The 24,381-nt window shown below is 44.6% G+C and overlaps 1 protein-coding gene across 38 annotated transcripts in view; it reads right to left on the reverse strand.

Annotated features, from left to right (window-relative positions):
• The window catches only part of PPFIA1 (PTPRF interacting protein alpha 1), a 171,216-nt gene that overhangs the window by 58,708 nt on the left and 88,127 nt on the right, over positions 1-24,381 (reverse strand). For all 38 annotated transcript variants that reach the window (XM_077961808.1, XM_077961810.1, XM_077961809.1 and 35 more), the window contains 6 exons: positions 6,221-6,322; positions 5,713-5,877; positions 5,141-5,215; positions 4,360-4,461; positions 3,901-4,122; positions 754-900 (listed from right to left, as the gene is read on the reverse strand). In XM_077961808.1, the coding sequence (XP_077817934.1) occupies positions 754-900; positions 3,901-4,122; positions 4,360-4,461; positions 5,141-5,215; positions 5,713-5,877; positions 6,221-6,322 (813 nt within the window). The remainder of the gene's footprint in view (positions 1-753; positions 901-3,900; positions 4,123-4,359; positions 4,462-5,140; positions 5,216-5,712; positions 5,878-6,220; positions 6,323-24,381) is intronic.

Raw genomic sequence — 24,381 nt, forward strand, 5'->3', positions numbered from 1 at the left:
TAGTCAGGCTGGTCTCAAACTCCTGACCTCATGATCCGCCTGCCGTGGCCTCCCAAAGTGCTGGGATTACAGGCGTGAGCCACCGTGCCCAGCCGCATTTTTTATTTTAGACACGGGGTCTTGTTCTGTGGCCCAGGCTGGAGTCCAGTGGCACAATCATAGCACAGTGAAGCCTTGAACTCCAGGGCTCAAGTCATCCTCCCTCCTTAGCCTCTTGAGTAGCTAGGGCTAAAGGCACATTCCACCATGCCGAGCTAATTATTTATTTTTTTAATTTTCTGTAGAGACAGGGTCTTGCTATGTTGACCAGACTGTTCTCACATTCCTGGGCTCAAGTGATCTTCCCGCCTCAGCTTCCCAAAGTGTTAGAATGACAGGCATGAGCCACTGCGTCTGACCAAGACTTTATTTCTCATACCATTCATTTATCATAGTGCTCCCACTTAGTAACAAATAGCCAGTTGCCTTGAAGTTCTTTGCCACTCTCTCCTCCGTTGGTAAAAATGCTAAAAAGCAATAGATTAACTTTCAATTACAACAAAAGAAAAAATTGAGGACAAAATGGTTAAATCAAATCCTACGTTATCAAAACCTGTAAACTGAAGGAACTCCCACATATCTTGAACATAATATTCTAAGGTCATAAAAACTTGACATTTGGACTTGATTTCCAACATGAAAGTGAGAGAAAAAGGGTCTTTAATTTCATTAATAATTAACTGAAGCCAGACAAAGATCGATAAAATCCATTACCTGTCGATGCATAGAATCTTTATTTGCAATTTCATTTTCAAGTTTATCATTGAGGTCATGCACAGATGTGGCTTCACGCTGTGCAGCGAGGTAGCGTTTTTCAAGAGTAGTGATTCTCTCTTCCATGTCTTCCTTTTGGGCCATGGCCTAAATTAGTATTTCAGAGGGGACAAAAAAGCACGTAATTAACAGATTACACATTAAGATACTTAAGAGAGAAAAAAACTGAACTAAATCCCAAATTTCCAATCAAATTAAAAATTAGCATCTTCAGGCCAGATACAGCAGCTCACTCCTATAATCACAGTACATTGGGACGCTAAGATGGGAGGATGGCTTGAGGCCAGGAGTTCAAGACCTTGTCTCTACAAAAATATTGTATTTTATTTTTTGAGACACAGTCTCCCTCTATCACCTAGGCTGGAATGCTGTGGTGCAATCAGGGCTCACCACAGCCTTGACTTCCCAGGCTCAAGGGATCCTTCCACCTCAATCTTCCCAGTAGCTGGGACTACAAGCGCATACCACTATATCCACTAATTTTTAATTTTTTGTAGAGATAGAGGTCTTACTATGTCGCTCAGGCTGGTCTTGAATTTCTGGGCTCAAGAGATCCTCCTTGGCCTTCCTTTGGCCTCCCAAAGTGTTAGGATTACAGACGTGAGCCAGCATCCCTGGCCAAAAAAATTTTAAAGAAACAAAAATTAGCCACGCATGGTGGCATGCCCCTGTAGTCCCAGGTACTTGGGAGGCTGAGGCAGGAGGATTGCTCGAGTCCGGCAGTTCAAGGCTGCAGTGAGCTATGATGGCACCACTGCACTCCAGCCTGGGTAACAGAGAGAGATTCTGTCTCAAAAAAAAAAAAAAATAGTGTCCTCAAAATTAAATTGAAGACGACGTCAATTTTCTCAAATGTGAATGAAAATGTAACTACCTCAAATATCATATTCACCTATACGATTAACAAAGACTTGTCTCTCTTAATACTATGTCTAGCCACTCAGTTGACCAAGTTTTCCCATTTCTACATAATATTATAAACATATATACACTCAAATATCTAAATATTTTTCAAGGAGGTGAAAGTGACCTCAAAGACGACGCAGTCTATGTCTGCCTCACGCTACAAATGGTCTTACACAGGACAGGGTGTGGCCTCTCTCAATGGATACAGTAGTGAGATACAAGTCTCACTTTCTAGGATAAGGGTTAGATGAAATCTCATACAATTACAAGATTCAGGCATATTGACAAATGGAAACAGAAGTACAAGTTCAATTTAATTGGACGCAACTACCTGAAGTCTGCAAGATGATTACTAAACAGTATCAAACACTTAAGGCTAGGACCAGAACTTTTTGCTTGTGAAATACCTGTCCTCCACCCCCAGAATTCACTATTTTCAAGTTGTTCCCTATTTATAAAATGACCAAGGTTAGCGAAGTGATAACTATTAAAAGTGACTACTAAAAGTCATAGGGGAAAAAAGCTCAACATCACTGATTAGAGAAATGCAAATCAAAACCACAATGACACAGGATCTCACACCAGTCAGAAAGGCTATTATGGAAAAGTCAGTAACAGATGCTGGTGAGGTTGTGGACAGAAAGGAATGTTTTCCTACTGTTGGTGGGAGTGTAAATTAGTTCAACCATTGTGGAAGGCAGTGTGGAGATTCCTCAAAGACCTAAAGATGGAAATACCAACCCAGAAATCTCATTACTGGGTATATACCCAAAGGAATATAAATCGTTCTATTATATAGACACATGTATGTGTATGTTCACTGTAGCACTATTCACAATAGCAAAGACATGGAATCAACCTAAATGCCCATCAGTAGTGGACTGGATCAGGAAAATGTGGTACATATACAACATGGAATACTATGAAGCCATAAAACAGAATGAGATCATGTCCTTTGCAGAGACATGGATGGAGCTGGCGGCCACTATCTTTAGCAAACACAGGAACAGAAAAACAACATACCTCATGTTCTCACTTATAAGTGGGAGCTAAATGATGAGAACACAGGGACGCACAGAGGGGAACAACACACACTGGAGGGTAGGAGGAAGAAGAGGATCAGGAAAAATAACGAATGGGTACTAGGCTTGGTACCTGGATGATGAAATAATCTGTACAACAAACCCCCAGGACACAAGTTTACCTACGTAACAGACCTAAGCATGTACCCCAAACTTAAAAGTTAAAATAAAAAATAAAAAATAAAAGTGATAGGTCTTAAAAGAATTTCAAAATTCTCAGCATGTTAATCTCTGCCACATAATCTCCCGCTATAGCCAAAGAATAGAACCTAGCAGGTGACACAGCACACACACATGCTCTTCCTGTGGCGAATTCCTACATGAAATTACTCATGCCAAACTATCACACTGAAAAGCAGACGTTCCACGGTTGAGGCGCCTGACAAGGGACAAAGCGCAGGTTAGGAAGTGACAGGAAGGGCACCTGAGAAAGAACTCAGCCTCACTGTTCCATGATCAAATAGTTTCTCATAGTGATAATGGCAGAAATACTTGTCAGCAATGAGTATACTGCGACATATTTTTACTATACGATCCTGATGACCCACGTAGAAGCAAATTCCACTCTTGATTATTTGTCTGACCATCAATATTCAATGCCACGAGTTCCTTGAAGGAGGAGGTCAGAAAACGAGAAGACCACCAGCAACGCCCCTTCCCACAGTTAACAGACTATAGTCACATCGCCCTACGTGAACTAGCACAGCCAGGATCAACGTCTGCTTGCTGAACATAAGAACAAATTAAGACAGCCTAGAAATTGCACAGATGAAGAATCTACAAACAAGGACATTAAAGAATATCAAAGCAGCACAGGTAGGAGGGGCTGGTGTGGCGTCCACTCCATGGCCACATCAGTCAGTGGTACTAGTTCTCCTCTATTTTGAAGCGCTCAGGGACAGGAGATTTCACAACAAAAATGGGGAGGTATCTTATCGCAGTTTCACAGCACTCTTTCTTTTTCAATATAACTTATATAATAATACAAAGGTTGAAAGTAATTGGGAGAGCAAGGGACAAAAGGAGAAAAAAAATCATTAAATAAAACCTCCCAAACATTCAACTTCATGACAAGCCTGTAATTTTTGTTATTGCTCACTTCACGGACATCTCGTTGCAATTTTGTGTTCATTTCTTCAGATTTGATGAGATCTTTTCTAGCAGTGTCCAGATCCTCTTCCAGCTCTGACACGTGACTGGAGAGGGAAGCCAGGCGTTCTTTCATTTGGCTCTGTTCCCTTGACTGCTTACTTATGATTTCTTGGAGCTCAATTACTTTAGCAAGGTCTTCCTCATGGCTTAAAGAACCATCAGAAGATCTCTGATAGGGGGAAAAAAAAAAAACACCCTAAATACCCTTGTTTGGTGAGCTATAAAATAAAAATACTTCCAGGAAACAGCTAAAATCAAAACTGACTTATGCAATCTGTCGGATTACACAATTTTCATGACCACTTCAGCTCTAAGCCGGCACTTTAGCAACCATTTTCCACATAACCCGACACATGCTGTGGACAAATGAAATCAAACAGAACGAAGAGAAAGCCTACAGACTTGCCTTTCCATTCGTGCTTGGTGTATTTTCTTGTTCGTGGTTTATGTCCAGCACTCCATCTGTTAGTGTTTTTTTCTGACTATTCTGTTCTTTAAGAATCATTAGCTGAAACCAAAAAATTGAATATGAGTGTAAAATACCTTACGTAAGAGAAATAAGTAAAGATAGCAAAACTCCTTTTGGAAAAACACAACTATAAACTGCTTAATATAGTATAAAAGAGAAAGCATATGGCAATGCTATCCAATCCGAAAATAACCAGATCATTAAAGACGGAATTTATTATCCACTGGCCAAATGAGTCCTTAGGTAACCATAGTTTTCTAGTCCTTAAAATGACCCAGATAGGTTGGTCCTCAATCGGGAAGATGAATAACATGTGATACCACAACTACAGTCTTTATACTTCTTTTACTTTTTTTTTTTTGAGACAAGAGTCTCGCTCTGTCGCCCAGGCTGGAGTGCAGTGGCGCAATCTCAGCTCACTGCAACCTCCACCTCCTGGGCTCAAGCGATTCTCATGTCTCAGCCTCCTGAGTAGCTGGGACTAAAGGAACATGCCACCACTCCCGGCTAATTTTGTATTTTTAGTAGAGATGGTGTTTCACCATGTTGGTCAGGCTGGTCTCGAACTCCTGACATCAGGTGATCCACCCGCCTTGGCCTCCCAAAGTGCTGGGATGACAGGCGTGAGCCACTGCGCCTGGCCTTATGCTTCTTTTAATAATTAAAGGATAAAAATAAAAACCTCCCAGTTCAACTGATGATGAAGTCTCAAGCTTACCTCTTTGTGTGTGGCACCTAATTCCTCTTCTAACAAACTACATCTTTCAAGTGCTACTCGTAATCGCTCTCTCACCTGAAAATAAAAGGGGTTGAGTTTGTGTGTATGTGTGTAAACTGTTTATTTTATTCTTAATACATAGTTAAGTGTAATATATACACTTAATGTATATATTAGTGTAATATAACATAAAATACCATTAATGTCTGTCCTTGATCTTAGTGTCACGAAAACTTGTTAATGGCTCTAAGTTTGAGAAAAACAAATCTTCCCCTGAAATACTAGGTTGTTGCAAAAGTAATTGCAGGGTTTGCCATTAAAAGTAATAGCAAAGCCCACAATTACTTTTGCAACAACCTAATACTACCCAATCTGTAACAGCAAATCAATATATATTGGTAATTTTAAGACATTTATGCCAATTAGTACTTTTTAAACCTACAAAACCCTGTTTTCTTAGAGAAGTTATTTCCAAGAGTTCAAGAAGCTTCAAAAAATAAAAGTTACACCAACATTTGCGAAGCTGGCCTAACGGTATGTGCACAAACCAAGACTTATGTGGCTGATGGCACCTTTTCATCCAGAGCTTTGTGGTGTTCAAATAAGGACTTCAGTGCTTTCAGCACTTCCACTTCGCTGGACACGCCTGCTGGGGACTGCGCTTGTCTCTTCACCACGGTCATCCTAAGAGACCGCTCATGCCTGGAGACGAGGCATTCCAAATGCTCTAACAGCAGCTGAAATAAAAGGCCAAAATAAAGACTCGTTAAAGAGCACTTTTAATTTCATGATTGAATCTGGGGCAAATAATTCCTTTACAGACTCATGCTAAAATGAAGTCCCTTCAATTCAGCAGAAAGACAAATTCCCCTCAATTGTATTAAAATATCATAACTTCTCATCACAAATTTCAAGTCATTAATGTGTGATCATGCTGACTAATCACAGTCTGCTCAGTGGGAAAAGGTATGAAAAGTGTTTCAGGCCGGACAGAGTGGGTCGTCCTTTTGTTTTGAGACAGCACCCCTCCTTCTGACAGTGGCTCCAGGGGCAGACGGTGAACAGAAAGGTCACACTCACCCTGGTGTTATTCCTTTCTGCTTTCAGTTCAGCAATTTCTTCTTCCCTTTCAAGAAGCTGTTCCCTGCATACATTGAGTTCCTTAGTAAGTGCCGCAAACTCCTAGAAAATCACAAAACAAAATTAAATAAATAAGAAAGACCCTCTGAAGAAAGCCTTTCATCAAGGCTTCACAGTCCTCGCACAAAGGCAATCTCATTGCAAGTTATGGGGAAGAGATCTCTGTGATCCTCCAGAGAAAGAGGGTGTCAAGGGACTGGCCCAAGACCACAGACTCCCTAACAAATCACAACACTGACAGACCATCTGACTTTCTTCCATCCCTGGGCCCTGGCACAAGGACGGCAGGCAAAGAAGGGGGATCCAAGTCCACCTTCTCAGCAGCCAGAGAAGTCCAACACATTTTCCTGAACAGCATCCTGGCGTGAACTGAATGAAGACATTTTTAAATGACTCACAGACATGTGATCTGGAGTTGCTGGAGAGAGAGGAAAGAAGGCCTAGAAGGCCACCACCCCTGTCCTAGCCTCCTTATCTTCCTTTTTCTTTCTGAGACAGGGCCTCACTGTGTCACCCAGGCAAGAGTGCATGGTGTGACCACGGCTTACTACAGCTTTGACCTCCCGAGCTCAAGTGATCCTCCTGCCTCAGCCTCCCAAGTAGCTGAGACCACAGGCTTGAGCCACCGTGCCCAGCCTCTCTTCTAAAGTAATATTTCTTCTGCAAGAATCCCTACTGTGGGGAATCAACTTCCAGCATGACAGCACAAGAAACTCCACTGACCTGCTTGCTCCCAAGGAAAACAGGTGAACCCTGTAAGAAAACAACTATTCAAAGACGCTGGAGATCATTCTAAGGGTTCATAGCAAACAATCGAAAATTCAGTAAGAAAGGCCAGAGTCTGTTGCATTTGAACCAAGACTGCTCCCTGCCTCCCCTTTCCAGGCCAGTGAGGCAGCAACTCCATTCCAGACTGCTATAGCTGACGACGCAGTGCTCTCTTCCCCGCTCCACCACGCCCCAGCTATGTGCTGCTGCTGCCACATCCTGGCTAGTGCAGTCTTGGGCGGGGGCCTTCCTACCTCTGTCCAGCCTCCACCCTGGAATGGAGGCTCAACTTTGAGTGTGGCGGGCTAATACCAGGGGTCCTGATCAGCTGTGCCCTGGCTCTGGGAGGCAGTGGTTGCAGGGCTGGAGTGACAAGCTGAGAGGGCCCTGGCTGCTACCATAAGACCAGGGGCGTCATTCAGGGAGAAACGAGTTTGGTGATGTTTAAACAAACCTGAGGGCACTCTTTAAACCTAAGAGCAGTGGAGGCAACTGGAGGTGTGGGTTTAATGGAGACACAGACTGGACTGCGGCTGGGTAGTCTGCAGGGAGAGCTGGAGAATTCTTGCTGCAGGAGCCCTCCAGGGTGGGAACAAATCTCCTAAAATGACTTCAGAAACTGTTTTTAGAATTAGCCACAATTTCACTGAATTGGTTCCTAATTATCCCAGGGCATTGCTGAAGACAACAGAAACATTTGTGGGGCTCAAAACTGAGTGTGGTCAGAGAGAGTGGAAGAGAGCAGCAGGGTGACTGTGGACACACCCAAAGCTGCGCCTGGCTGGGGAGTAACAGCAGAGGCTGAACACGGCAGGGGTGGGGAGGGGACACAAGCACATTTCACTACATGAATCTAGCATTCACTGAACTGGTGAAGCTGGCAAGTTTTATGTTAGTATAGTTTGTTGCAATTAAATATATATATAAATATTATAAATATATTACACTGTGAGTTTTGGAGACAAGGCTGCTCCTAAGACCATAACATTAGCTAAAGAACATGAATATCTCTTCAATTCAGGTGTTTTTTTTTTTGTTTTTTTTTGAGACGGAGTCTCGCTCCGTCTCCCAGGCTGGAGTGCAGGGGTGCAATCTTGGCTCACTGCAAGCTCCGCCTCCCAAATTCACGCCATTCTCCTGCCTCAGCCTCCTGACTAGCTGGGACTACAGGCGCCTGCCACCAGATACACCAAATACAATAATTTTGTATTAATTAAATACAAAATTAATTCTTTGTATTTTTAGTAGAGGTGGGGTTTCACTGTGTTAGCCAGGATGGTCTCGATCTCCTGACCTCGTGATCCGTCCACCTCGGCCTCCCAAAGTGCTGGGATTACAAGCGCGAGCCACTGCGCCCGGCCCAAATCAGTATTTCAATGCATACTTGCAAACACAAAGAAATTTCAACAATACTAATAAAGATCACCCAAATGTGTCTTAAAACCTGATAAGGATCCTGTCAAGTGTTGAAACCTCTTCAGAGATCGAACGGAGCATTCAGAAGCGGGCTCCTGGGCTTGGCAGCATGAGGGAGGAGGGTGGGGATAGGCCGCTGAGCAGACGGGTCTCCTGGAAGTGGGCTCCTCGGCTGGGTGGTGTGCAGGAGGCGGGTGGAGATAGGCCGCTAAGCAAACCGGTCTCCTGTCCACGTCCTCCCATCAAGTTTGTTTTCCTTGTCTTAAGTTTCAGAGATTTCTATGTGCCAATATTAATCATATCAAATGCCCTGATTTACATCTTCTCTGATAATTAACTCTAGCTGACTGTCAGATCATCTAATGCCTAACTTTAATGAAACAGTGTCATCTTATGAAGGGGTTTGTACATGAGAAAAGATTATTCCTCTTGCAGGCAAAAAGCAAACAGACTCAAACTAGCTTCAGTTAAAAAGCCATTATTAGGCCAGGCACGGTGGCTCACGCCTGTAATCCCAACACTTTGGGAGGCTGAGGTGGGCAGATCACCTGAGGTTGGAAGTTCGAGACCAGTTTGACCAACACAGAAAAACCCCGTCTCTACTAAAAATACAAAATTAGATGGAAGTGGTAGTGCATGCCTGTAATCCCAGCTACTCAGGACACTGAGACAGGAGAATCGCTTGAACCCAGGAGACAGAGGTTCTGGTGGGCCGAGATCGTACCATTGCACTTCAGCCTGGGCAACAAGAGCGAAACTCCGTCTCAAAATAATAAATAAATAAATAAATAGCCATTATTGTGGCACATAACTGTCAAGTCAAAGTAAAGAGTTGCCTCCAGGCTTGCCTGAATACAGGACCTTGAATTTTATCACTGTGCCCCTCCACCTTGTCCCTGTTGTCTGGGTCAATTTTGTGAAGTAACTGCCAATCCACTAATTTTATCTTTGACTATGTCCAGTACAGAGTCTATCATCCTGGCTCATATCCTTTTCATTTACTAGATTTCAAGTTCTTCTTCCTTTTTTTCTTCCTTTATTTTTGGGTCACATCTTCTTGCTCTTGTTTCCTTTTGGAAAATTTCTTGTTTTCATGGATGCTAATTTATGTTTTTAAGCATCTTAAACATACTTATTTTGACAGTTTTTGCCAGACTGTCTGTCCTTAAATTTCCGATGCAGTAAATGCACAGCTCTGTAAGGCATCAACTCTGTGAGGATGTGTATTAGAGTATAGAGGAATTGGGGTCTCAGGCTCATCGTGGTAGAAAGTTTGATGTTGGGTTTCAGGCTCATGGTGACAGAAGGTTTTCTGTTGCTGGCGTTCTCCTCCCTGTCTAGTGGCTCAGTCCATTCAGGCTGCTATAACAAACTCCCATTACCTGAGTGGCTTAAAACAATAGAAATTCATTTTTCACAGTTCTCAAGGCTGGAAGTTCAAGAGCAAGGCATCAGCAGATTCGGTGTCTGGTGAGGGCCCAACTGCCAGCTTCTGTGACCTCACAAGACAGAAGGGACCAGGGATCTCTATGGGGTCTCTTCTAAGCACATTATTCCATTCACAAGGAGTCCACCCTGATGACCTAATCCCCTCCCAAGGGCTCTACCTTCTAATACAGTGAAACTAGAGAGTGGGATTTGAGCACGTGACTTTGGCAGAGCGGGGGACACAAAAGTATTCAGCCCATAGCACTAGTGTTCTGTGGTTGCCCTCCGAGCCTTCCAAGGCCTCAGTCCAGAACTAGGTTTTCCGTGGTGATGCAGGATTCTGTCACGTGGTTATGTCACTGACAGTGCAGACCCTGGCAGAGAATCATGGAACAGCAGGACTCATCCCAGGCCTTGCGCTCTACCTTCCTAGGACCACAACTGCCAATACAGCCCCAATCTCTATAGCAGAGAATTGCCTTAGATGGGGAAATCGTATCTAACTCCAGCTTCAAAAACTATCTAAGGCCAGGCATGGTGGCTCTCGCCTGTAATCCCAGCACTTTGGGAAGCCAAGGTTGGAGGACTGCTTGAGCCCAGGAGTTCAAGACCAGCTTGGGCAACATAGTGAGACCCCATCTCTACAAAACATAAAAAATGAGCACACACCATGCGTAGACCCAGTAGCATAGACCCGGCTACTCAGGAGGCTGAGACAGGAGGACTGCTTGAGCCCAGCAGGTTGACGCTGCAGTGAGCTGTGAGCGTACCACTGTACTACACCCCAGGTGACGAGACCCTGTCTCAAAAAAAAAAAAAAAGCTACATCTAGTTCTAATTCCACTGAACACTTTAGTCCCTGTTACCCTTACCCTTGTAAAAACCCTAGGTTCCTACTGACACTGCCTGCTTCGAGCTTGCAGCTCAGTGGCCAGCGAAATCTAGTCAATTCATGCTGACCATGCTAGGTTTCTCGTCTGTTTGTGTACTGAAGGGTATTTCTCTTGCTTCGAGGGCTGGCTATGCTTTTGGGTTTATTTCTCTACTTAAATTGTACCTTTTCACTGCTGTGTTTGGAGGGGAGATGCATCAAAGCACAAGTGAGTGCTTCCACCTCTATCGGACGTTACAGTTCATTCAAGAAATAGTGCATATCTCGTCCAGACTGGCCGCTGCAGCAACAGAGAAACAAGGCCTGTCCACTCCTCAGGATGCTTTAAAGAACAGACAGACAAGCTGGTAGGAACCTCAGAGCAGCAAGTGCTCTGGGTGAGAAGTGCCCAGGATACTGCAGGATCTGAACAGAAGCCATCCATGATGGGAAGTGGGAGTGCTTCTCGGAAGGTTTGCTGAAGGACACAGCACTTGAATTGAGCTGAATTCGGAACAAGCTGTAGAGCCAGTGAGAGCCTGTTTCACAAAAGCAGGAAGGTATCTGATAAGCGAGGGCTTCAGCAGGGCTGGGGCACGGGCAGTGTGTACAGAGGAAGCAGGTGAGGTCAGAAGTGGGCAGCCCTTCAGAGACCACAGCACACAGCACGGAACCTGGATTTCATGTTGAAGGCTACAGAAATTGCCTTATCTACAGACTTTGAGGACCCTGAACAGAAAATGGGGCAAAACTGGTAAAGTCTCAGTCAATCATTAGCATAAGGGATGTGCTCGAAATGGGTTTGTTGGAGCAATGAAAGGTCGCTGGGTGAGTTCACTGCAATAATCCCAGGGAAAAACGAGGGTCTGAACTAAGATTAGTATTAGAGAAAAGGAGGAGCCTAAGTAAGAATTCTCATGAGCTGTGCCCTTCACCAGTTTTCAAAGGATTCCCCTGGATGCTGTGTTCAGAACAGCCTGTGAGAAGACCAGGCCGGAAGCGCGGAGATGGGTAAGGAATGACTGCAATTACGCAGTAGACCAGGGTGGGAGCACTGCAGGTGGTGAGAAGCAGGGACTCCGGACCTGTTCACCGCAGAGCCAGCAGGAGTTCCTGGCAGGTCAAAGGTCACAGAGAAAGAAAGGCCCGAGGATGCCTGGAGGGAGCAAGTGAATGATGGAGTCGTTGGTTCCTGAGAACAGAGTGCCTACGGGAAGAGTATGGTTCGAAGGGAAGATGTCAAAGTTTGGGTTTGGACGTGCTAAATTTGAGGTGGTTATTAGACAATCGAGCGCAATTCACAGTCTGAAGTTCTTGGGTGTGTTGCAGAGACTGCAAATGGGGATAATCATTTTGTTCCATGCATTCAGTGAGGCCCTGGGTGGAGGATGAGAAGAGATAGGGGTCAAGCCCCCACAGTCTCATTGAGGGGCATCAGCAAAAGAGGGTAGGAGCAACCAGAGAGGAGGAGGAAAACCAGGAAACCCTTCAAGATCTTTGAAGATCCTTATTTCCAGGAGGATGATCAACTGTATTCACTGATGCTGGTGGATCAAATGAGCCGGCTGATGCTCGCTGGCTGGACTTGCTGGAAGGAGATCAATGGTGACTGTGACAGCTGCAGCATGCTGCAGTGGCGAGTCAAAACTCGCACTAGACGGAGTTCAAAGAGAATGGGAAGAGTGGAAGTAAAGCAGGGAGTACAGAAAATTCTTCCAAGGAACTCTGCAGTAAAGGGGAAGGAAAACAGTGCAGTGGCTGGAGAAGATATGAGGTCAAGGAAGACCTTTGCAGGATGAGACAGACATCTGCATAGTGAGGGCAAGAATCCAGGGGGGAGGTGGGAACTGATAAGACTCCAACGGAAAGCAGGTAAGTCCAGCGACTAAGAGGAGAGGCTGACATTTTCTGAGGCACACAGATCACCCGCAGTAAAGGGAAAGAGGGCAGACTACATGGGGTGCAGATCCACAGATGAGGTGGGCGTTGGTCGAAGTTCTTTTCTGATTTCTTCCAATTTCACAGAGAAAAAACAAACACAATGTCATCATTCTGCATCTGCGTTTGGGGAAGACAGGAGGGGAGAAGGTATGAAATGGCATCTAGAGGAGAGGATGGGTAGAAGAAAGAGGGCAGGATGTGCTACCAGGGATGCTGGCGGCAGTCAGGGCCTCTGCGGGTCAGTGGAGGTGAATGGGCATGGAGAACAGACTGAATGGGGTGGTTTCTGCCAGGTAAGCGCAATGAAGTAGAAGAGGCAAGGGAGCTGAAAGGCTGGCAGGGCTGGGAGGGTAATAATGGACCAGAAGAGGAGATGCAGGATCCTGACAAGGTGGCAGGGTCCCAGGACTGTCAGTCCCAGGAAGATGGAATATCGGCATTTTATTTTTAAAGTCTATTATGAACAAATTTCGTCACCTTTAAATAAAAGACCTAGTCAGAGCCTAAGTCCTCATAACCAGGAGGAGCTGGAAGTGGAGGAAGAGCACTTCACAACTCAGATGGTGCAAGAACCATGCAGCCTGAGTTACTGCTACACATCCCGCACAGACCAACCCTCCAGAAACAGGAAGCCTCCCACCTGGCCCCACCTTCACTCCCACACAAACCCCCAGCACGCTGTCACTCTTCCAGCACCAGCAGCAAGCCTTTTTCTCTTTCATACAGTTTCCCTAAGGTTTTCCTAAGAGCCCCAAACTATCTTCATTCAATTTCCAGATTTTAGATTTGCCTCTAAAACCAAAGAGAATACAGATAATTCCTATTATTTTGCTTAAATGTAAGTATTCCCAATATATTCAACTACCAAAACTATTCTGTGGTATACTACTGTGGCTACAGTAGAAAACAAATTTATAGACGTTGATGATTATTCTACTCAAAGAAAAAACCTTTCTCTCTGCTCAGAAGAATCCAACAACTGAAAATATATCAAAGCAAATTTAAACTTAGGAGTTTAGGTAAACATTAGACAGGAAATTCCGAAGTTTAAGATCTCAAAAGCATGTTCCTATGTGCACTGCTTGTATTATTATTGCAGAAAAAAAAGGTAGGAACCCCAAATATGTGCAATAAATGATCTACCTTATTACATCACAGGAATCTAATTGTCAGTGTACATTTTTTCCTATTTAGGAAAAAAAAGTTAAGTTTATGTCAAATATACCACTAGTTTAAAGTAACATTCTATTTAATAATTAAAGTGTCAAGTATTTTCTGAAACAGAATAGATGCAATAATTACTGGAATATTTTCATTTAAAATATAAGCCAGAAGAATGCCAATATGTATTTCTATCTGACATTATCTAGGATTGAGAAGACAGAAAATAACACTAAAATCAGTTAAAGAACTTAGTTTCACATAATGCCTGATAATGCCGATGTTTATCATTTCTGGACAAAAGGTTTAGATCTGGATAACAGGTTCATATTATATAGACCAGACATTATTACTCAAAAGCCACAATCAGGTCAATTTCAAGTTAAGTCCTATGGATCAGATGGGACGTTTATTGCCAAAAGCGATCCACCTTTTCTCTTCCTGTCATTCCGATGGCTCAAGGTAGCCCCATCACCAGTGGGAAAGGGGTAGCAGAGGCTCATGGTCCCCACCCTCACAGGGGTGCCTGGGCCCTGCCCCTTACCCTTTCCTCTTCCCGTTTTCTTTACTTGGCCATAACATGTTACAATTCCACATCTCTTATTCTCTATAATCTCCTTCAATAGCTCTGCTTTGCTTTTTAATTACTTTTCATTATTTCACTAACCTTTTGCTGAAAATGAAATAAAACTTCACTCAGTGGAATATTATTCAGCCATAAAAAGGAAGGGAAATTGGCAGGGCACAGTGGCACACGGTGGCTCATGCCCGCAATCCCAGCACATTGGGAGGCCAAAACAGGCAGATTACTTGAGGCAAGGAGTTCAAGACCAGCCTGGCCAAAATGGCAAAACCTCATCTCTACTAAAAATACAAAACTTAGCCAGGCATGGTGGTGCATGCCTTAATCCCAGCTATTTGGGAGGCTGAGGCATGAGAATCACTTGAACCTGGGAGGCAGAGGCTGCAGTGAGCCAAGATTGCGCCATTGCACTCCAGCCTGGGCAACGAGAGCGAAACTCCGTCTCAAAAATAAATAAATACATAAAAATTTTTTAAAAAGGAAGGAAATTCTGACACATAATACAATACGGGTGAACCTTGCGGATGCTGGGCTGAGTGAAATAAGCCAGTCACGAAAAGGGAGAATACTGTAGGATTCCACTTATATGAGGTCTCTAGAGCAGTCAAACTCAGAGAGACAGAAAACAGAATGGTAGGTGTTTGGACAATGCTGGGTGGGGAGGGTGAGACAGGGAGTTGGTGTTTAATGGGGATGGAGTTTCAGTTTGGGAAGATGAGAAAGTTCTGGAAATGCATGGTGGTAATGGTTGCACAACAATGTGATTATACTTAATGCCATGAACTGGGCACTTAAAAATGGTTAAGATGTAATTTTTACCTTACATGTATTTTACCACAAAAAAAAAAAAACAAAAACAAAAAAAAAACCCAGAAAAAAAGGACTTCACAGGAGGCAAAGCCTGTGTCTTCTCAGTCGAAGAGAGGTCTAATAAACGGACACAAGGACCTGAGAAACTGGCATGCAGAGCTCACACTGTGATCTTCAGGCAGTAGAAGCTACTCGCCTCAGTCTAGGTTTAAAAGTATGTCAAATTTGAAATAAAGAAAATTGGAAGTTTATATATTAAAATGAATGAGCAAATCATGTTTTGAAACTCTGGTGCCATGATTAAAAGTATGCTAATAAACATCTATATCTATCTGCCCATCAGTCCACAGATAAGATGGAAGGGTGGACCACTCCTAGTGATAGAAGGGGGACAGGAGGACACTAGAAAAGAAGACCACAAACTTCACACTTTTATAAATTTTATGAAAATTTGGTCTCATCATCTCACTGAATTCTAACCATGAATTCAAAGCCACTGTGACTGAAGTAGCACTGGCTTTTCAATCACCGGACATTATTTGCATGTAACAGATTACACAAACATTTTAAGGTTCCACTGTATCTGATATGGCTGTGAACCCACCCAAAGTCTCACCTTGAATTATAACCCCCTAATCCCCATGGGTCAAGGGCAGGACCAGGTGGAGGTAATTGGATCATGAGGGCGGTTCCCTCATGTGCTGTTCTCGTGATAGTGAATGAGTCTCACGAGATCTGATGACTTTATAAGAGTCTAGCATTTCCCCTGCTCGCATGCACTCCGTCCTGCCGCCAGGTGAAAGAGGGACCTGCTCATCCTTTGCCTTCCCCCATGACTGTAACTTTCCTGAGGCCTCCCCAGCCATGTGGAACGGCGAGTCAATTAATCCTTTCCTTTATGAATTACCCAGTCTTGGCATTTCTTCATGGCAGTGTGAGAACGGACTAATACAGTATCTTATTTATTTTCCCTGTCAGTTTCTCTTTAAGAAATACATACTGAAAAAAACGTATGCCCATACTTAGTATTTAGTGACCAAATAAATGCTGAGTTAAAAAAACACAGTATAGAACCGCATTTCCGTATGATCCTACTTGGTTAAAAGCAAGCACATGCTTGTATTTTTCAAGTATACATAAGATAAAATCTAGAAAGAAACACACCAAGCTGCTGATGCTGCTTACCCACTATGGTTGGGAATGAGGGTTGGAAGTAAGATAATTTACTTTTTTTTGTTTTGATTTTTAAGTCTGTATTGCTTAGCATTAAAAACAAAAAAGATCAGTCCTCCTTTCTCTTTTTGTCTTTCTAAACAATGCTAAACCCAAGGACATGATCAGAATACACGGTGTCCACATGGACACGTAACTTGTTCAGAAACATTTCTCCAGCCTGCATCCGTCGGTCCTCAGTTCTGTTTCCTGCCCCCTTACTCACCACTGCAACTGTCTCCAGCGCCTGCTGCTTGCATGGCACTCACCACCTCTCCTCTGCTAAACCCAAAGGCCAGCTCCAGTCCTCACCTACTGGGTAGCCTCTGACTGTTGACCCCCATCTATTCACCTCACCCGGTTTCCTCTCTGACTAGTCACAGAACGCTGCTGCTCCCGGGGTTCCACATTCCAGGTCTGCTGCTCACCCCATGCAGTGTGCCTGCCTGATCCAGCCTGTGTCCACGGCTTCAATCACCTACTCTAGGCAAATGCCCAACTGCCCTTTTTAAAATTTCTATTTGAGACAGGGCCTCACTCTCTCACCCAGGCTGGAGTGCAGTGGGGCAATCATGGCTCACTGAAACCTCAACTTCCTAGGCTCAGGTGATTCTCCTGCCTCAGTCTCCCAATTATCTGGGACCACAGGCACACGCCACCATGCCCAGATAATTTTCTGGAGAGATGGGGGTTTGTCATGTTGTCCAGGCTGGCCTCCAACTCCTAGGCTCAAGTGATCCTCCTGCCTCCATATCCCAAAGTGCTGAGATTACAGGCAAGTTATCTTGGAGGTTCAAAAACCTTTCTCCACACTGAGCTCATCATCTTCTTCCTGCCCCAATTCCCAACTCCTCATAAGCCTTCACTCAGTGGACATCAACATCCAGTTGTCCAAGTCAGACACTGAGACATCACATCGCCTCCTCCTCCACAGTAACCACTTGCTGAGGACCCCTAATTCGCCCTCACACACATATCTTCTAGAACTGCCCACTCCTCTACCTCCTCACCCCAGCTTCCTTTATCCAGGCCACTGTGTCTCCACAGTCTACTACAAAAGCTGCCTAACTCATCCCTGCCTCTAATCTTTCTCCACTTCGATCCATTCTCTATGTTTTCCGAAACAAATCAGACTCTGTGACTTTCCTGCTTAAAATCCTTCAGTAACTTCCCATTGCCCTTAAGGTCAAGCCCAAAGCTCCCCTAATAACTTCTAACCCAAATGAGAAGTCATAACACACACTTCTGTTGCACTATCTGCCAGACATTGTTCTAAGCACTTAACACGGATTGCCTCATCCAGTCCCTGAAACTCTATCAGGAGCACACAGAAGAGAGGTCAGAGTGGCAGCTCCAGAAGTCAGCTCTGCCCATTCTGACTCCTACTTCTCACTCCTCACCTCATGCCTCATAGCACATCAGTCACAAAGCAATCTAGAGCTCCCTCAACATGCCGTCTGTTCCTCTGCTGGCCCTCCACACTACGGTTGTTCCTGCTGATCTCGGAATCTGCTGCCTTTCCCTGACCAGCTCCCACTTACCTGATGTTCACAGCTTGAGGCCATTTCCTGCAGGGGCCTCCTCCGCTTCCCACGTGGACACAAACAGGTCCCCTTGCGAGGTGGTCACAGCCACCCCCAGCCCCAGCATTCCTCACTTCCCGGCTGCATGTCCAGCTGTCTTCCCCACTCTACTCTGAAAAGCAGAAGCCTGCACATGTGGCAACGTTCTGGGCACCCAGGAGAAACCCAGTCAATGTCCACAGTCCAGGTGATGGCAATGGGACCAAAGGCACACCCATTCACAAAACCAGAATGCTGCCTATCAGGAAAAACAATGCACTGCACACCTGGGCTCTCGCATCAGCAAAGCACGCAGACTCCACGGTGTTGAGGTGGCACGGGCATGACGGGCAGTACAGACTGGCTGCACAGTAACCACCTCTGCAGCTGATTCGAATACAGACTCCTGGGCCTCACCCTGCTGAATCAACACTCCTGTTGGGGGAACCCAGAAGTACATATTTTTTAAATAGTAATTCGCTAGCCAGGCACTGTGGCTCATGCCTGTAATCCCAGCACTTTGGGAGGCTTAGGTGGGAGGATCATTTGAAGCCAGGAGTTCGAGACCAACCCAAGCAACATGGTGAAACCAGGTCCCAACCAAAAATACAAAAATGATCCAGTTGTGGTGGTGCTCACCTGTAGTCCCAGCTACTTTGGGGGCTGACGTGGGAGGCTCCCACTTGAGCCCAGGAAGTTGAGGATGTAGTGAGCCATGATCACACTACTGCATACCAGCCTAGGCAACAGTGCAAGATCCTGTCTCCAAACAAAACACAAAACACAAAACAAAATGCTAATTCACGGCCAGGAGTGGTGGCTCATGCTTGTAATCCCTGCACTTTGAGAAGCTGAGGCGGGCAGGATCACTTGAGCCCAGGATTTCGAGCAGCCTGGGCAACATGGTGAAACCCCAACTCTAAAAAGGAAATACAGAAAATAGCCAGGCATGGTGTTGCATGCCTGTAGCCCTTGCTGCTCGGGAGGCTGAGGTGTGGGGACTGCTTGAGTCCAGGAGGTTGAGGCCGCAGTGAGCTATGTCTACACCACTCTACTCCAGCCTAGGTGACAAGGTGAACCCTGTCTCAAAAAAAAAAAAAAAAAAAAAAAAAAGCTAATTCACTGTCCTTCCATGTTTGAAAAGAACTGACCCTTCCAACCTCAAACACGTCACTTAAGTTATTATTCCCCTTGGTTTATGTATCTACAAAATGTGTGCAAAGATAGCTACATTCTACCCATGGTCCACAACCGTAACAATCAAATGAGAAAACCATCAAACGTGCCATTCAACTGAAAGGCAGTATCGCCACCAGCCCTCTAACCCAGGAGAGTGGCTCGACAGGTGTCCCGCAGCCCCTTCCACATTAACACCTCCTCTCTGTCTGCCCCTCAAATGCAAATCCTTGGCTTGTGATGCATTGGTTGATTTTTGCCACGTGGCTAAAATGAAGTTACTTAATACCTCAACTGTTAACTCAGTTCTCAGCAGTACTGTTAACAGTTTGAAGAAAGCAGGTATATGCATTCCAACACATAAAGTGGAAAATGATCATACATGCCCCCATCACTGTCAGTCTATTGACAACCTTCTGGATTTCTAGCCTGCCCTGCACCTGCCTTTTTTTTTTTTTTTTTTTTTTGAGATGGAGTTTCGCACTTGCTGTCTGGGTTGGGGTGCAGTGGTGCAATCTCAGTTCACCACAACCTCCGCCTTCCAACTTCAAGCAATTCTCCTGCCTCAGCCTCCTGAGTGCCTGGGATTACAGACATGCACCACCACACCTGGCTAATTTTGTATTTTTAGTAGAGACGGAGTTTCTCCATGTTGGTCAGGCTGGTCTCGAACTCCTGACCTCAGATTAACCGCCCACCTCAGCCTCCCAAAGCCTTTATCTTTGCTAACAAAAATCCTCCAAGAATGTCCACATTCTCTGCCCCTCCTTCCTGGGTGCTCACGGCTTGCCTTCCTGCCTTCACTGCTCACAAACTGCTTCCAAGGGTGAACAACCTGGAGCGCCCCTAAGAACCAGTGTGTCCTCGGCCTCTCTGCTCTCCCGATACTGGGTCCTTGGCTTGTGGGTGGACGGCTAACAGCACTTGACCCTCAGACCTGGTCCTGTCTTCCAGAACTTGTTCAGTCTCAAATGACAAGGAGCCCACCACTACCAACTGCAGCTTGAACTTAACAAAAACAGAATGTGGTTTTCATTTGGAAGAGAAAAAGAGGAAAAAGGCCCTTAGTGCTTTTATTTTATTTTATTTTTTTGAGACAGAGTCTTGCTGTGTCACCCAGGCTGGAGTGCAGTGGTGTGATCTCGGCTCACTGCAAGCTCCACCTCCTGGGTTCACGCCATTCTCCTGCCTCAGCCTCCTGAGTAGCTGGGACTACAGGTGCCCACCACCATGCCCTGCTAAATTTTTTGTATTTTTAGTAGAGACGGGGTTTCACCGTGTTAGCCAGGATGGTCTAGATCTCCTGACCTCGTGATCCGCCTGCCTCAGCCTCCCAAAGTGCTGGGATAACAGGTGTGAGCCACCACGCCCAGCCAAAAGCCCTTGGTGCTTTTTAAAAAGTACAAGGGGCCGGGTGTGGTGGCTCATGCCTGTAATCCCAGAACGTTGGGAGGCTGATGCGGGTAGATCACGAGGTCAAAAGATGGAAACCATTCTGGCCAACATGGTGAAACCCTGTCTCTACTAAAAATACAAAAATTAACTGGGCATGGTGGCACACACTTGTAGTCCCAGCTACTCGGGAGGCTGAGGCAAGAGAATCACTTGAACCTGGGAGGCGGAGGTTGCACTGTGCCGAAATCACCCCACTGCACTCCAGCCTGGCGATAAAGGGAGACTCCGTCTCAAAAAAAAGAAAAAGTACATGGATGAAGAGGTTAAAAATTCACTGTGCCGGCCGGGCGCGGTGGCTCAAGCCTGTAATCCCAGCACCTTGGGAGGCCGAGACGGGCGGATCACGAGGTCAGGAGATCGAGACCATCCTGGCTAACACGGTGAAACCCTGTCTCTACTAAAAATACAAAAACTTAGCCGGGCGAGGTGGCGGGTGCCTGTAGTCCCAGCTACTCAGGAGGCTGAGGCAGGAGAATGGCGTGAACCCGGGAGGCGGAGCTTGCAGTGAGCTGAGATCCGGCCACTGCACTCCAGCCTGGGTGACAGAGCGAGACTCCGTCTCAAAAAAAAAAAAAAAAAAAAAAATTCACTGTGCCTCTCTCTTCACTTCTGGCTTAGCAACTGAGGAGGGTGCATTTGTGCGTTTCTAAATGTCAAATCAGTATCACTGAAGGCCAAACGTGGGACACCTTAATTCAAGATGTGGTTTCTTCACCAGCTAAAGTGGCATTGTCAGCCACTTTATAATGAACACAATTTATAATCCATCTGGTCTGTCAGCTCTGAAACTGTATTATCCTTGACAATTTAACTTGTTTTTTGTTTTCACTCTGAAGGGAGCTGCATTACTTCATAGTAACTGAAACACTGATGTGAATTTCCACTCAAAAAACTTATGACCATACTGCTCTTATGTTTTAAAACTTTTGTCAAGATAAAAGTCACATAAAATTCTCAATCCCAACCATTTTAAGAGTACAATTCAGTGGTTTTTAGCATATTCACAATGTTGTGCTACCATTACCACTATCTAATACAGCACATTTTCGTCAGCCCCCCAAAAAAACCCCATAGCTATCAGTAATCACCACCAACCCTCCCTCCCCACTCCACCCTAGGCACCCACCAATCTGCTTTCTGTGTCTGTGGATCTGCCTGTTCTGGACATTTCACAGGAATGGAATCATACACTCTGTGGCCTTTTGTACCTGGCTTCTTTCACTTGGCATAGTATTTTCAAGGTCATATATGTTGTAGCGTATGGTAGCTCCACTCCTTTTTATTCCTTTCTCTTTTTTGGAAAACTTATTTTTTTGGCAAAACTGGGATTTTCTCATGGGAGTTTCTAAGTTTTGCTTCCTGTACTTTTATCATTCTGCTAAGAGCAAACCAAACTATTTTTGGTTGTTTTTAGCATTTCAATACTTAAACACATACAATTCCATAGAATAAACAAGCAAGACAATTAAAAATATTAGCAGCCAGGCACAGTGGCTCATGCCTATAAACTCAGCACTGTGGAAGGTCAAGGCAGGCGGATCACCTGAGGTCAGGAGTTCGAGACCAGCCTGACCGACATGGAGAAACCCCCGTCTCTACTAAAAATACAAATTAGCCGGGCATGGTGGCGCATGCCTATAATCCCAGCTACTCAGGAGGCTGAGGCAGGAGAATCGCTTGAACTCGAGAGGCATAGGCTGCGGTCGGCCGAGATCGCGCCATTGCACTCCAGCCTGGTCAACACGGCGAGACTCCGTTTCAAAAAAAAAAAAAAATTTTTTTTTAATGTTAGCATGAATGTTTCAAAACAACCTGAAATATTACTGAGAATGTATATTTCATATACTTCAGAATTCAAGTATATATTAGTAAAAAAAGCCAAAGAAAAAACATTCTAATTAACATGTTTAAACTTAGCCTGAGGGGAGGGGCAGAACCAAACCAATAAAATAAAAATAAATAAAGGGCAGAAACCCTTGATTCTAATAGAAATGAAAGCCTTCTACAATCACCTTTTTATTCTTATATTTGTTTACCTCTTCAAGAGTCTCGCCCTGTCACCCAGACTGAAGTGAAGTGGCACAATCATAGCTCCCTGCAGCCTCCGACTCCTAGGATCAGCCTCCCAAGTAGCTAGGGCTACAGATGTGCACCACAGTGCCCAAGTCATTTGTTTGTTTGTTTGTTTTTTAAGAGATGTGATGTTGCCCAGACTGGTCTTGAACTCCTGGCCTCAAGTGAACCTCCCACCTTGACCTCCCAAAATGCTGGGATTATAGGGGTGAGCCACTGTGCCCAGCCTCTGCAATCAATTTTTAAAAAGAATATTCGCTTACAAGAGTTTCGGATAAATTTAAAACACTAGAAAATAACATTAACATACGACATCCAGTTTATATAGTATTTTTCGAAGTTCCCAACAGAGCAAGTATGTGACTTTTGGCACTGATCATGCTTACAGGAATACAAAATATTTTTCAATTTCAAATATCTAATAGACCTATGCACGTGCCAAAAAATTACTGAATCATAAACTGTCTTCAAAGCATGAAATCAGAAAACGCCTGTTTGAACTTGATAGTCTAAAGCCATCAATGACCAGACACAGTGGCTAATGCCTGTAATCCCAGCACTTTAGGAGGCTGAGGCAAGTGGATCACCTGAGGTCAGGAGTTCGAGACCAGCCTGACCAACATGAAGAAACCCCATCTCTACTAAAAATACAAAATTAGCCGGGCATGGTAGCACATGCCTGTAATCCCAGCTACTCAGGAGGCTGAGGCAGGAGAATCGCTTGAACCCAGGAGGCGGAGGTTGCGGTGAGCCGAGATCGCACCACTGCACTGCAGCCTGGGCAACAGGAGGAAAACTCTTGTCTCAAAATAAATAAATAAATAAATAATAAAGCCATCACTAAGGTCAGTGTATAACCCGTATTTCTAAATACATTTTGGCCCCAACAAGGTTTAATAACAGTGGTAGCAGCAGCAAAGGAAAGGAGCTTAGGACAGAGCTTTTTTATTTGCTTTTAGAGACAAGTCTTGCTCTGTTGCCCAGGCCAGAGTGCAGTGCTGTAACCATGGCTCACTGCAGCCCTGAACACCCATACTCAACCAATCCTCCCACTTCAGCCTCCTAAGAGCTGGGACCACAGGTGCACACCATCATGCCCAGTTAATTTTTAAAATTTTTTTTGTAGAGATAAGGTCTGTCTATGTTGCCCAGGCTGGTCTTGAACTCCTGGCTCAAGGGATCCTCCTGCCATGGCTTCCCAAAGTGCTGGGATTACAGGGGCTATCACACCCAGCCTAATAGACCTTTTTATTTCTTTTTTTTTACACACACCTTTAGAAAAAGTACTAAATTTTTTTTGAATCAGTAATAAAGGTGTATATAGAGAAATCTCCCTTTCAGCCTTGTTCACTCTTCCACACAGTAGGTAATAAACTTGTGCCTTTCCTGTTTATCTAGAGATGTTTTTTAATGCATATATAGGCAAATATATTCCTTCGTCCTTGCTTTTCTTCAGTTAAGGATATTTCCATATCAGCTCATAACATCCTCCTCCCTTTTTACAGCTTCCTGGCATACATAGAATATGAATCATAATTTAACTGTTCACCTACTGATGAGGTTTATGTTCCTGCTTCCAATCTTTTGCTATGACAAATAATATGGCAATGAATAACCTTGTACATGCATCATTCTATACCTGTGC

This window comes from Macaca mulatta, chromosome 14, assembly GCF_049350105.2.
Source record: "Macaca mulatta isolate MMU2019108-1 chromosome 14, T2T-MMU8v2.0, whole genome shotgun sequence".
In the NCBI taxonomy this organism is placed as follows: domain Eukaryota; kingdom Metazoa; phylum Chordata; class Mammalia; order Primates; family Cercopithecidae; genus Macaca; species Macaca mulatta.